The following is a 15,008-nucleotide window of genomic DNA, read 5'->3' as shown; positions in this document are numbered from 1 at the left end:
ACACTAAGCGGGACAACCACATCAAACATCACTGATACTGGGCAACCACTATCACACTAATCACCACTGATACTGGGTAACCACAATCACGCTAATCATCACTGATGCAACGCGACCACAATCACACTAATCACCACTGATACTGGGTAACCACAATCACGCTAATCATCACTGATACTGGATAACCACAATAAGACTGATCAACCCTGATACAGGGCAACCACAGTAATACCGATAATCACTGAAACAGGTCGACAATAAACTTTTCATTCAGTGATTTCTGTCATTCAAAAATTTATTTTTTTCATTTTTCCTATATACATTATAGTTATATAAATCTTAAGAAGAGTAATCAGGTTTACAGGTTTGCAAGATTTACACTTATTTAACTTCAGATAAGTCATTGTTTTATTAAAGTTATTAAAGTGATTTAATGATTCATCGGTGTGAAGAATTTCACCCATTTAAATAATTCATATTCATTAAAAATCTAATGAAAATTATGTGAATCGTTTGGTTTATAACTGTCCAAACTCACGTGTATACCTATAGGAAATCAAAATACGAGGTATACTTCTTTAAAGTGGATAACTCTTGTGCTTCAACTGTCAATTCTGTTTCACCAAACATCATTGTTACTTCTACCCGAATTTTATCATCGCTATCCGGTAACTGTACAACTACTCGCCCAAGGTATTCCGATTCTTCCTCATCAACAAACTGTGGTTCCCGCTTTGTCGACGCATAGATGTTCAACTGCATTTCTCTCTGGTGAGCAGACAGCGTGATATGTTTCCCAGACCGCGGCTCACCTACCATAACTGTGTCTCCTTCTTGTATATACTTTTTAAACACATCACGGCAGCGATCAGTATTTCCTACGGCAACCCTTCGCGACTCTGGATGTCTATCAGGGTCGAACGGGGGAGATATATTGATGCCATATGTATATTTAGATTTTCGTGACGTAATCGCTACAGGACGATGGCCAAATATAACTGCTCCCTTCAACACTGACAGACCTGCCTCGTCTGGTATAATTACATTCTTGCCTGGTAAAGCCTTCATTACAGCATCTTGAACCATCTCGGACTCCGAAAATCCGCCCACCATCAGGAATGTGTTTGTATCTCTCAGTTCTGGAAACTTCAGTAGATCCTTAATATGTTTAACTATATTTTCTATACATGGTTTAAACAGTGCCTTAAAGACATCAGCTTCAATTCTTATTTTGTCAGGAAGCCATGTTATTTTCCCTTTATAAGGAGAATTTTCTATAGCCTTCTCAATTGTGCTAGTGTTGATCTTCTTATAACATTCCGCAAGCGCAACGGGCACTTTGAGCGTGATTTTTCCCTTTGATGCCGGGGAAATAATACGCTTTTTCATTTCCATTTCTCGCTGTAAATCTAGACGATCGCCCGAATGTTCATCACAGAAAAGTTTGAAAGCCCGGTCTTTAATTATTCTAACAATTAATCGGTCAAATTCCTCATCAACCTTGGTACCACCCCACGCCCCGCCACTGGCTTTATGTATTTCTTTGAGCCCTCCATCTGCTTGACGCTCATGTACGGTGATATCTGCAGTCCCACCTGTAACACACACATATGAAAGTTAGCTGCTCTAACAATACAAATATGTGTAACTGTAACAATTAGTACACGCCAATGATTAAGATGTAAAATATTTTATTATTAAAGCTACTATCCCACGCATTGTAGTTTGGGCGCTCTTTGTTGTTTTTTTTATAAATAAAATGTCATCAAAAGATAATATCTATATGAAACTAGATGAGTAATACATGTCTTGTCGACAAGAACATCTATAAAGTAAAGAATTTGCAATGTTTATCCATTTGTAATTTTAAACCATTCTAAGTTTTATTTTGTAAATATTGACTTAAATTATAAGCACACCCATTAACTGGTTACAAGTAAATCAGTTGGTTGCGGGTAGAAACAAGTGTGCGCTTGGTAAGTTTTTTTATCCTGCAATCGACTGCTGCACAATATATCTTAGAATTTTATGTCGATAGGTAAATAATGTATCTTGGATAATTCGGTTTAAAAACTGACATTTTTATAGTAAATTCTAACTGCATCAACCTGTCCTACTCGCAACATGTTCACGGTGTGATAATGGGGGTGTTTATATCTGTGTCAAGTGAAACATAACAACCTTTAGGTAACAGTTATCTCATGGAAATTGCATATTTTACTTCCATGCATATTTAATAACTATAAACAGATATGTTGATGTTTAAGACCCGTTTTGTGTGGGACAGTAGATATAAACATGTAATGAATTACTGTAACAATTAGAACATGTTGATTATAGAAAAATACATTTTTAAAAATATTTAATGTACAAACGGTCAATGATCCCTTTTATTGACTTTGCAAATTCAAAAGAATAACAAAATGTGATATAATCCCATTGTTTCGCACCAAAGACAAATGAGCCGCGCCATGACAAAACCAACGTAATGCGTTTGCGACCAGCATGGATCCAGACCAGCCTGCGCATCCGCACAGTCTGATCAGGATCCATACTGTTTTCTTACAAACCCTATATCAAGTAGAGAAACTGATAGCGAACAGCATGGATTCTGATCAGACTGCGCAGATGCGCAAGCTGGTCTGGATCCATGCTGGTCGCAAACGCATTACGTTGGTTTTGTCATGGCGCGGCTCAAATTGTTTTTGCTGCCAATTTTATGTATCCAAGGCTACAGTCTATTCGAACAGTTCAACATTAAGGCACCATAAAGAAAATTTTTTAATAAGCTACACAATGAAAACAAATACTGTTCAGGTAACAAGTATGAATCAACTTAATACCAGGAAAGATCTTATTTTTTAATTTGAAGAAATTGCTTTGACTCTTACTCTGCTGGGACCAAAAATGGATTCCCTAGCTTTTGTCAACAGTATGCAGCCAAACAAGCCTAAATTTCTGTAAAGTCTAACTAGGCTCTATAATATTGACCACTAAAAGTTACTTCATTTCCCTAAAATTGGTAATCAGCGTCAAATTGAAGATGGACAAGTAATGTAGGAACTTCAGCATGTTAAGGGTTAATATTCTGATGTAGTCAGAGAACAAATTGTGTTTGTAACTTGTTGTTTCCCTTGGACTTTATGTGATATGTTGCACTTATTATGTCAACAGTCAAAGGGAGGTAATTACACATTTAAATATTGAACGGATTTTAATAATTAAAAATGTCTAAGCTTGTTGGTTTAAAAAAAGAGGTTTTCTTAAATTACTATTCCTCAAATTCTGCATTAGAATTATTCTAAACAATCATATAAGCGTATGAAAAATTTCGCCCTTGAAGTTTTTCTTGAGTGATCATCTAAAACATGATAAGGGAAATAAAAACTTAAGTCCGATAGTCTCTATATCCTTTATGTTAACAATAGGTGAAAAACCAATGTACTATGAATAAACCACAAAGAATAAACTTAAAACTATTGTGATAAAATCTAATTTGGACTCAAATTACAGTTAAATGTGGTTTACACAATAAGATCATTACAGAGCGAATATGTCACGTTGATTTTAAAATATACATGTCTTTTGTAATTGGCAGTCATGTAATAAACATGTTAAAAAAGTAAATTAGTCATTATTAACTGTAAAATGTGGCATTACCTCCTAAATCAATGACCATGTATTTTGAACCTGGACTGCCGACGCTGAATGATGCCCCCTCGGACCCGTGGATCTTGTCAGTGGGTATAAGTTGACAATATAGAGATGCAGCTTCTGGTTCTAGAGCTATAGATAGGTGACTTCCATCAATGGCTGCCTACAATATAAATAACATCAAACATGACGAATAATCCAAACTTTACATCCAAAATTTACATCCGAGTACTGGCACATTACAGCGGAGTGTTGTTGAGGGCCTGGCTGATTGAATATAGAAGTTATAGAAAGCGAAAATAATCGCCTAAAATAAAATACAGACTGAGCATATGAAATTTCACTTAACTGTCGCTGCCATTAACAAAGCATTTTAACTTTCATGTGTGGTGTATCTAGTGCGCCCGTACCAGGTACATAGTTTGGTTTAGATAAATGTTATGGCCAAATTTTTGGGTGGGGAGGGTGGTAAAATAATTTCAAGTAGAAATGATTAATATTCTTCTACGCATTTTGTCTGGGACAGAATAACAACACATTCTGTCCCAGATTTTGTACTAACTATTGCTAACTTCACAAAAATATCTTATTTCTGTATCTATTTTACCACCATGATTGTCTAATTGTACTCAATTTGGCATTTTCATTTTTGTCACCTTCTAAGCCCCGGCCAATATAGCATAAATATAATAATTGATCCGCGCCATGACAAAACCAACAAAATGGGTCTAAGACAGAAAAGGCCGGGTTGCATATGTATACAAAATATCATGAGGCTGTGATGTTACTTAAATTTTCTACCACTGTCTGACCATTGATGTTGAAAATTTAATTAAGTTGGTAAACCGGAAAAGAATGAGCATCAGACCTGAAATGGAATCCCACAATGTGGGACCACAGTCATGTCAATGCTGTGAACCACATATCAAAAGGCTGTGGTAAGTAGTTGCTGAGAAAACTGTTACGAAAATTTCCTACTATCTATTCAGTATTGATCATTAATTATGTCAAAATTTAATGTTGGAAATTTAACTAAGTCGGCAAACAGGAAGTGGATGAGAGACAGACCTGAAATCGAATCCAACAGTATGATGCTGTATACCAAATATCAAAAGGCTGTGATAAGTAGTTGCCAAGAAAACTGTTACGAAAATTTCTTACTATTGACCATTAATGTAGAAAATTTAACTAAGTCGGCAAACAGGAAGTGGATGAGCGACAGACCTGAAATCGAATCCCACGATATGATACCATGTGCTGATGCTGTATACCAAATATCAAAAGGCTGTGATAAGTAGTTGCTGAGAAAACTGTTACGAAAATTTCTTACTATTGACCATTAATGTTGAAAATTTAACTAAGTCGGCAAACAGGAAGTGGATGAGCGACAGACCTGAAATCATCTCCCACGGTATGGGACCATATGTTAATGCCATGTGCCAAATATCACGAGGCTGTGATAAGTAGTTGCTGAGAAAACTGTTACGAAAATTTCTTACTATTGACCATTAATGTAGAAAATTTGACTAAGTCGGCAAACAGAAGTGGATAAGCGACAGACCTGAAATCGAATTCCACAGTATGGGACCATGTGTTGATTCTGTATACCAAATATCAAGAGGCTGTGATAAGTAGTTGCTGAGAAAACTGTTACGAAAATTTCCTACTATTGACCATTAATGTTAAAATTTGACTAAGTCGGCAAACAGGAAGTGGATGAGCGACAGACCTGAAATCGAATCCCACAGTATGGGACCATGTGTTGATGCTGTATACCAAATATCAAGAGGCTGTGATAAGTAGTTGCTGAGAAAACTGTTACGAAAATTTCCTACAATTGACCAATAATGTTGAAAATTTAACTAAGTCGGCAAACAGGAAGTAGATGATTGACAGACCTGAAATCAAATCCCACAGTATGGGACCATGTGTTGATGCTGTATACCAAATATCAAAAGGCTGTGATAAGTAGTTGTTGAGAAAACTGTTACGAAAGTTTTTTCCCCGCCCGCCGCCCAACATTCACCATACTATAACCCGGGTTTGCACCAGTGCAACCCGGCAAATAATGGGTTTGCGACCAGCATGGATCCAGACCAGCCAGCGCCTCCGCGCAGTCTGATCAGGATCCATGCTGATCGCTTACAAACCCTAAAACAAGTAGAGAAACCTATACCGAACAGCATGGATCCTGATCAGACTGCGCTGAGGCACAGGTTGGTCTGGAGCCATGCTGGTCGCAAACCCATTATGTTGGTTTTGTCGTAACGCTGCTCAAACTATTATGAAGTAACACCCTTGCCTTCATTCTAGGAGCATTCCAACGCTGTATTAATATGGTCACTTATCAGTATTGTTTATTTGTATACAAAACAGAACTTCAATTACCTGATATTTTTTACATTACTGAGATCAATATTTTGTAGACACACAGCTATTTCCTACTAATTTTCACCACTAACATAATGAAAATATTTTATGGACTTGCCCCAGCTTCCTTTTTTCGGTTTGGCAATGATCATTTCCGGTTTGACCATGATCAAATTTGGGAACATCTAGATGGAAATTCTAATTCAGCTGTGTAAGCCGGTCTGACTCTATATACTGGTAACTTTTACTTTTTCTGAAGGTAAGCGGGTGTTAGATGATACCTGTTATTAGATACTTGACTTACAAAGAATTTGATGTTGCTGAAAATGAACGTGCCTTTGTTTTACACAGTTCTTAAAATCATGGCAAAATTAAGAAAGAATCTTTATTATTGCCATAAGATGTGACAGCAGGAGTTTTAACAATCCTAAGAATCTGTAACATTAAACTGTTCTTCTACAAGTTGTAAACTCTTGTGATTTTAGTGAAAAACATCAGCACATTTATTTCCCTTCCACCGTTAAGTATGTCATGGTGCGTATCTAAAGCAATAACTACTTCCCTACATGTTTTGCTATATTTAGCACGAACGTTTCAAAACTGTATATACCCAAGCATGAATTTTTATCCACAGATTATATGAGCCGCGTCACGACAAAACCAACATAGTGCGTTTGCGACCAGCATGGATCCAGACCAGCCTGCGCATCCGCGCAGTCTGATCAGGATCCATGCTGTTCGCTAACAAACCCTATAACAAGAAGACAAACTGATAGCGAACAGCATGGATCCTGATCAGACTGCGCGGATGCGCAGGCTGTACTGGATCCATGCTGGTCGCAAACCCATTATGTTGGTTTTGTCGTGATGCGGCTCATATTAAGTAATACTTAAATATAGGTTCATGAGATACAAATCCTGTAGTAATGTAAGTACATAAATCACTAGGCAGGCGATAAAGTAAGTTATCTTTTGAATAAAGACTGGTATACAAGGAGACTCTACGATTTAGCCGTCAGGATACATTTTTAGGATGGGGAATAAAATTATAACGAATTTTTGTTTTATTGTAATAGTATACGTACACTTTTTGTTTTATTGTAATAGTATACGTACACTGTAAGCAGACTCTCTCATGAACTGTTTCGCGAAATCTGCCCAGATAGCCGGCACTGTCAACACCCAGTGAATGTCTTTATTATCTACCATGGTACCCCGCTTCTTCAATGCCCCTAACAAATGACTTTTAAGATACGTGATAACCTCTCCAAACACTTTCATAGCAGGCATCTTCCGTCCATGCGCATCCGACAGCTCAAAATCTCGGCTGATCTATATATTTACATTTAATTATACTTTTTGTAAAATGTTCTTTCATAATATGCAAATTAACATAAGTCATTAATCTGATTATATATTTTACAAAGATGGTTTCGCATTTTTTTCAAAGACGTAAATAGTTCGCTAATATCTCCTGAAAAAGAAAAAAAACCTGAATTCTCGAAATAATAAATTATTTGAAAAAAATCAAAATACCATGAAAACACTGCTTTTAAAGATAAATAATAAACCACAAGCCGATCAGTCAGACTTCTAGGAACTGAATTTACCTTCTTTTCATGTAGCTTCATCTTGAATCTGTTGAAGAAATAGTGATTTCTGTCCTCCCCGTCTAAAGCATACTCCGAGAACATATTCTCCGCTTCGTACCCAAAACTCTCGAACTCTTTCTTCTCATTAAAAAGAACTGCCGTTGGCGCTTTAAGAGACACCAAAGCCATGGAACCAGCCACCCAGTTCTGGTTGACAGAGACTTTACCTGGGTCAGCCTGGTACTCGTGTTTAAGGGAGAAGGCGTACCCGCTGTAGGTCGTACCAAAATCTATGGCAGCAACCAACATTTTCGCCTTCTTCTCGCTACCAAGAGTGGTATTCGCCATTTCACTTTTTGTTTGTAGATGGTCTAGTGTCTGCAGAATATACATTGAGACAATTTGTAAATTTGAGTATAAAGAAGAACAATGCACTTACGTATAAGTTGAATACGATTGAAAATATACATACATGTCAAATGTATGTCAGTTTCAATTTTAAAAATGATTATAATTTATTATGTCTTGCAGGGATACTGCTACGTATGATATTTTCATATTGTATGCGACTTGGTATGATTTCAATTTATTAATTAACAAGATTTCTTTGTTTTAAGTTAAATTATTCTTTTGTGTGAAGAAACCCGTAACAGAAATAGGAGTGTAAATAGTTTAACTTAAACAAAATAAAAACTTATCAAATATTTAACTTGATCAAATAAAACATGTGCAAGTTTTATAAACAGTTCTCGGCGTTCCGCTTGCTAAACAAACTTTTAATTATATAAATATGTGATATAACAAGAATTGAAAGGGGTACGTCATGTGCCTACAAGGCATGAAAATGTTAACCTTCCATTTCAAACCGATTTCAACGAAATATTTTTATAAACTTTAGGACGAAATCTTTGTATGATTAATTGACTATAAAGGAGCCTACCTCCAGATTCATGCTTTCATAAGTTTCTTAAGTTTTTAGAACTGTTGAAAATTTGTTAGAGTAACATGCAAGGAAGCTTAAGCTAGCACCAGTCATTTACAATCGGCAAAATATATATATACAATTTAGTTACGGGGGTGGGGGAACGGTCATATTTAAATAATAATCTTTAAAAAAAATATTATGTTTCTCCAACGCAGCATGGTACACAACGTGAATATGTATACATATTTTAAATAAACTGCAATATTTTCAAGTGTTCGTTTGTAAGTATCTCCAACCGCATGGCTTATGTAATAGAAAGAGCATCAAAACACGGGGCTATCTGATTTGTACGACGGGGCGTAGCCCCCGAGTATAAATTAGATTCCCAAATGATTTGATATTCTATCTGTTTAGTAGTCAAAACATAAAAACACGTTCCCTGTTGTCAGAAAATGACACCCCCAGAAAAAGGAACAAATGAACAAGCATCTGAATATGATATCTCTATCGCTTTCTCTGCCGTCACAATAAGTGAACCCCAGCAAAAATGAGCCAATCAATGGGCAACTAATACTCCAGTTAACGCACTGTGCATGCACAGGCACGAGTATCGGACCTGGGATGAAAAAATATGACCAGATTGATAATAAAACCTGTGTTCATCTTAAAAGTGTCAAAAACCAAAAAAAATGTAAAAAATGACCCCCTTTAAAATATACTATAAGTTAAGAGAAGGCCGGAAACTCCAGATTCGAGCCTACGAGCAAGGGATTCATTTCCCGAGCCGTTGTGAAAACAATTGGCCGGACAATTAAAAAAGACTTTTATCACTATTTCACGTTTGTATTAAGCTTCCAAATGAGACCGACCCCAAGTCTCTAGCCCTTCCCGTTCATGAAATATCTATCAGGAAACGAGCGAATTCGTGCTAAAAATCCTTGGTAGACAGAATTGCGGCACAACAATTCGATACGTAAACATAGACTAAGACATGTTTGTCAGCTGAGTATGGGTCAAAATCACTTGAATTTACTAAATAATATTACTAAATACATTAAGTTGGACCACTCACACCCGTCAGTAGCATCTGATACACGTAAAATTCGAATTTCAAACCTTTCCACGGTATTTAGATTCCTTTCAACGCCATTGTCAATCAGCTGTTCGATATTTTGTAACGAGTCTTCTGATTGGCCAATAGCAACGAAAGCGCAACGTTTCACACAAGGATGCATAATGGCGTAGAAAGCGATTGAAAGACCGTGTAAATGTTTGAAACTCGAATCTCGTGTGTATCAGATGCTACTGACGGTTGTGAGTGGTCCAACTTAATGTATTTAGTAATATTATTTAGTAAATTCAAGTGATTTTGACCCGTACTCAGCTGACAAACATGTATTAGTCTATGTTTACGTACCGAATCGTTGTGCCGCAATTCTGTCTACCAAGGATTTTTAGCACGAATTCGCTCGTTTCCCGATAGATATTTCATGAACGGGAAGGGCTAGAGACTTGGGGTCGGTCTCATTTGGAAGCTTAATACAAACGTGAAATAGTGATAAAAGTCGTTTTTAATTGTCTGGCCAATTGTTTTCACAACGGCTCGGGAAATGAATCCCTTGCTCGTAGGCTCGAATCTGGAGTTTCCGGCCTTCTCTTAACTTATAGTATATTTTAAAGGGGGTCATTATTTACATTTTTTTTTTTTTTTTTGGTTTTTGACACTTTTAAGATGAACACAGGTTTTATTATCAATCTGGTCATATTTTTTCATCCAAGGTCCGATACTCGTGCCTGTGTGTGCATGTACATTGTATATGTGTATACGATTTAACTCTGACATATTTTCAACAGAAAGGTCCCCAAACTATGATACAAGATAAATTTAAGTTGATCCAGTACAATTAAAGATCCTGTAACTCAATATTTCATGGTTTTATATCATAAATATGATGCTCAAATGAAGATATATCAATATTTTAAGTTCCAAAAAGCATTATTTGCAAAGATATCACCGAATTTACATTTCCATGTAAATAAAAGAGGTAATTTTTTTTATTAGAAATTCATTTTCGATAACTTCTTCTTAATTAGAAATGAATGCATATACTTTAATGATTACTTATAATGCAGAAAAACGTTTGCAGTACAAATTAAACATAATCTTGGATGTTTGGAAACTGTTTTAGAAGAATAATTATATACATATATACATACTTAAATGTGGTAGCATACACGTATCAACTTTGATACTTTATTGCCTTACACATCGTTGATTTTTCATTTAACACAGACTGTTCAAATTGATATCGATACAAACTAGCATGCATAGTCTTGTCTTTTATTTCTAACAATATTTTAGTTACAGAAGTTGAGGTGACAACTGCCATCTACAACCCTCTGTGGATACGACCTTGTAAAGTTAACAGATCCAGACATGTGCAATTTTGTATCAAATTATGAAATACTGCATAATTATGTCTAAAGGCAGTAAAATTAAAGTAAAATAAATCAGACTACATCAAATGGGCGATAAAATTATTTATAAAAAACAACATTTTTCTACATTTCATGATTTAATTATATATTTTTACTTCCGTTCCGTCCTACTTTCGGTTTAAAAATATGCAAACAAAAGCATGTTACGATAAGTCATCCCGTGCTATTCATATCATCAATACGCATAACTCACACAAAATTCTTCATCCAATCCAATCAAGTTTTTACATTTATTTTTGGTGTGTGTAACTTGTTATGGATGTAGATATATTTGTGTTTGCATGACTATATTTTGTCCATTGGCCGAACAGTATGACATATCCGAACATGTCGCATTTAAGAGTAACACTAACTAATGTACCAATAAAGAAAATTGCCATATATTTGTACATATATTACTTAACAGAGTCAAAAATGTATGCTTTTTGTCATAAGCTGACATAAATTATCAATAATTTGCACAAATAATGAAGATAAACCTACTTGGCCTAATTTCCCTCTCTTGCCTCGTTTTCGATTATTGGAAGGGAAATCCACTCGTTTTACTTTCGGTTTGAATAGAGCTTATATCACAGGTAAATTTTGTTTCTTTTTATTAAAATAAATAAAAAGGAGATTTATTGCAAGTCGTCTATCACATGTATGTAAACAACACTTGCACATTGAAGACCAATGACTTCTAAACCTTACTCGTATTTCAAATTTGAAGTTTACTGTTTAATACGGTATTGGGACGGCGTAATGTAGCAGTCTTATTAATGATCAGCATTATTTTTTGTCCAAATCACATTGTATTTTTTTTCAAATTTCTGCTAAGTCTAACTTTGGTAAATGTGTACTAACTAAATAAAAAATAACTTAATCAGTCGTCTAACCAGTCTAACTAATTTCAACAATGCATTATATTAAGGGGAGATAGAGGTGTGGTTTGCACTTTGAATTGTAAAATTTCTAGGTTAGGTGGAATTTGGCTTCAAAACAATGCCAACGTAAAAAAAATTAGGCCATGTCAGGTGTTTCTAAATGTCAGGATACAATCAAATTTATTACAAAGATAATACGTGTGGGGCACGCAGAGACAAATGATAACATAGTAACTTTTTATATCCTTTTAACTGTAAGAAAAATGTCTGTTATAAATTGCTGACTGTTTTAAACTTAATATTTTCTAGAAAAAGGTAACCAAAACATTATTTTCTTTGATATTAACAATCTTGATATTTAGAATACAATGTTTACATTTTTTTGGCTGGAAAACTTAATGTAAATGGACCCCCTCCACTTGTAAATCTAAATTGACACACAGAAAAAAAAAGAGAACTGTTTTTCAATTGAGCAAATCAATAGGGATTTTAAATGTGGAGAGATTTTTTTTATGATAGTAGTGAATGTGAAAAACATGTAATCAAAGTGTATCTCTGTGATTCAGATGCTACCCTTACTTAAATTAATTGCTTTTGATCACTAAATTTCAAATTCTGTTTACGTTTTTCCCACCGCATAATCAAGCACATAAGTGTAAGGCCGAAATTACTTTCCGCTCTATAGGATGTGTATTGAACCACATACTTGTGTTAACAATTGTCTGACAAGGAAGTTAAATCATTTTCCTAGAAAGGAATACCCGAATACATTTGCAATGCGCCTTTTAGTTTAACTTTAATTTCTCTTGACTGACTGACTAATGGGTAGTTAAAATACTCAGGTAAACACTCTTGAATTTTACGACTGGAGATATCAAGCGTTTGTTATTCTACTTCCTTATTTTAGTTATAGGTTGGCAAAGATATGAAAATCTTGTTGGAACAGGAATACTAAATTGCGGCAGTTTCATCCCCGTCTTTTAGTAATTGTTTACAAAGGACAAACGATGGCGGGTCATAGATCGCCAGGAGGGTAGGTATTGTTTTTAAATAGTATTTATTACATGATAAAGAGCATCATAGACATTACTAATTGCCACAATATATTGTATTGTATTTATTGTATTGTATTGTATTGTAATGTTAATGCGTCGGACTAGTAGTTGAACGATCTCTAGCCGCCTACAAAATGGAAATAAAATATATGTAAGTTCTGCATAAACTAAAACATTGGATACGCCTGATCTAAGACAGAAGTGTTGTGAAACGTTTGCTTTAAACTCCAATGATATTTAATTAAGCGAGATATTAAATTATGATGTAGTTTAGATTAAAAAAGTTAATGACGGAATGCTATTAATACCTTAAGTTTTTATAGTTGTTGTTGTTGTTGTTGCTTTAAATGCGGTCTAATATTTGTGAATAAGCCAAATGTAACTATACACATAATTACGTCGTAATCTGTGCAGTAAGGTAGGTTAAGGTATGGTATTTTACCTGTATGGTATTTTACTGTGTGAGGTATAGAATTCCATTGATCTGATATAACGCAGGAATGTTTATAACAAGTCGCTAGTTTTATATCAGAGAGACGATTTATGTTATTTTTGGCGTCCGTACGAAGCGCGACGCCCTTCATGGAATAAGAAAAGGCAATTGCAACTTCTCGGGCATTTGCGTCGGTCATAATAGCCGATCATTCCGATTGGTATGAGGGTAAATAAAATGTTGCGATATGTACAATGAATACTGAACTGGAGAATTTCTGCAATGCAAACATATTCAAATGAAATTATCTTATCCGTCAATTAATCGCGCTCTTCGGTTTTTTATTAAACATTTTGTAGTACACAGTGTGTAATTATGTAAGTAACTGCTGTATCTATAAATAGAATTATGACATTAATGCAGGCGTCACATTATCCCGAAATTGACACCAGATGGACATAGGAATATGGAATTTTGAGTTTCGCGCGCGAATATGGCCCCAAAATTGGTCGACAGCCAATCAACAGCCGAAGCAAGTACGATTCCTACAGAAAGTCACGCGATCGTATCCTATCCATACACGATTCCTACCGAAGGTCACGCGATGGCATCCGATCCACACTCGAAGTCACCTCAAAGGTGCATTTTTTTACCAATAAGTTTACCCGTAGGACAAGCGAAGGCCACGCGATAGGTGCACGACGCCGTATTTTGAGTACGTCACAGAGGCGTCATATGATCTCTGGGTCGTATAAAATATTCGGCAATACGCGGCAAATTTCAGTTGCTGATAGAATTGATAGCAAAACTACGTTAAAACTTTATTTTAGATTTGATTGAACTTTATCATGCCACCCAAGATGAACCTGTTAGAGTTGCTCATTATGTTTTTCAAGGTACAAAATGTATATAAAAAAGTAGCAATACTGCTGTCTTTTTTTTTTCTTTTTTTTTTGACTCATCATCATTCTGCAGGAAATGAACTAAAGCGATTGTTAATTAATTGCAAAGAATGTACGCTTTTGAAGTCTCTGTATAGAGATGTACAGGACTGAAAGATGAGGAAGATGGTCTGAGGATAGCCTTTTATATGTCCACCATGATACATATGCAACATTTGAGTCACTCAAACTTGTGATCCCATCTCGATGTCATCGTACCAAAATACGATGGCAACACGACGGTATTGCGGGGACTTCACGTAGTCGTGCTGCCTTCCTAAGACGGTCGGTCATCTTCTTGTTGCCTTCATATTGCCTTCTTGGTGTGAAAAATAACAGATAGCATCGATGTTCACACGAAATAAAGACGAAAACAACACGATTTGACAAGATGGCTTCACGACGGCCTTACGAAGCGCAAAATTGTTATACGAAAATGAACCTTCGCAATGTTTTCCGGCATTTTTTTGGCATGCCAAACATTTTGGGACCACTCACGAAGTTGCTGCCGGAGCCTGAAAAATTTAGCCGGGGACATACGATGGCGCAAGATGCCCTCACGAATGGCCCGAATTATAACGATCAGATCCGAATTGGAACATTTCCTTTTTCGCGTGTCCGTCAGGTGCCAATTAATTTCGGGACAGTATGACGCCTGCATAACATTGTGAAAGTC

At 35.8% G+C, this 15,008-nt stretch overlaps 2 protein-coding genes across 3 annotated transcripts in view; one reads left to right on the top strand and one right to left on the bottom strand.

Annotated features, from left to right (window-relative positions):
* Positions 1 to 277: 277 nt before the first annotated feature.
* On the bottom strand, positions 278 to 11,677 carry LOC132713720 (heat shock 70 kDa protein 12A-like). The gene is made up of 5 exons (XM_060696394.1): positions 11,524 to 11,677; positions 7,635 to 7,994; positions 7,141 to 7,356; positions 3,661 to 3,817; positions 278 to 1,595 (listed from the first exon to the last, which is right to left on the bottom strand). The coding sequence occupies exons 2-5, from the start codon at positions 7,962 to 7,964 to the stop codon at positions 547 to 549; spliced, it is 1,752 nt and encodes a 583-aa protein (XP_060552377.1). The 5' UTR covers positions 7,965 to 7,994; positions 11,524 to 11,677; the 3' UTR covers positions 278 to 546.
* Positions 11,514 to 15,008, top strand: part of LOC132713719 (coiled-coil domain-containing protein 89-like) — a 25,569-nt gene continuing 22,074 nt past the window's right edge. Inside the window, exons 1-2 of one of the 2 annotated variants that reach the window (XM_060696392.1) lie at positions 11,514 to 11,615; positions 12,811 to 12,936. In XM_060696392.1, coding sequence (XP_060552375.1) covers positions 12,911 to 12,936 — 26 coding nt within the window. In that variant the 5' untranslated portion in view covers positions 11,514 to 11,615; positions 12,811 to 12,910. Of the gene's footprint in view, positions 11,616 to 12,638; positions 12,937 to 15,008 lie in introns of those variants that run through there. The other variant, XM_060696393.1, reaches the window with a different exon arrangement.

Source organism: Ruditapes philippinarum, unplaced genomic scaffold, assembly GCF_026571515.1.
Source record: "Ruditapes philippinarum isolate M1 unplaced genomic scaffold, ASM2657151v2 ctg493_1_1_1_1, whole genome shotgun sequence".
NCBI lineage: Eukaryota > Metazoa > Mollusca > Bivalvia > Venerida > Veneridae > Ruditapes > Ruditapes philippinarum.
Note: the sequence above shows the minus strand (reverse complement) of the source record. Positions and strands in the feature narration are given on the sequence as shown.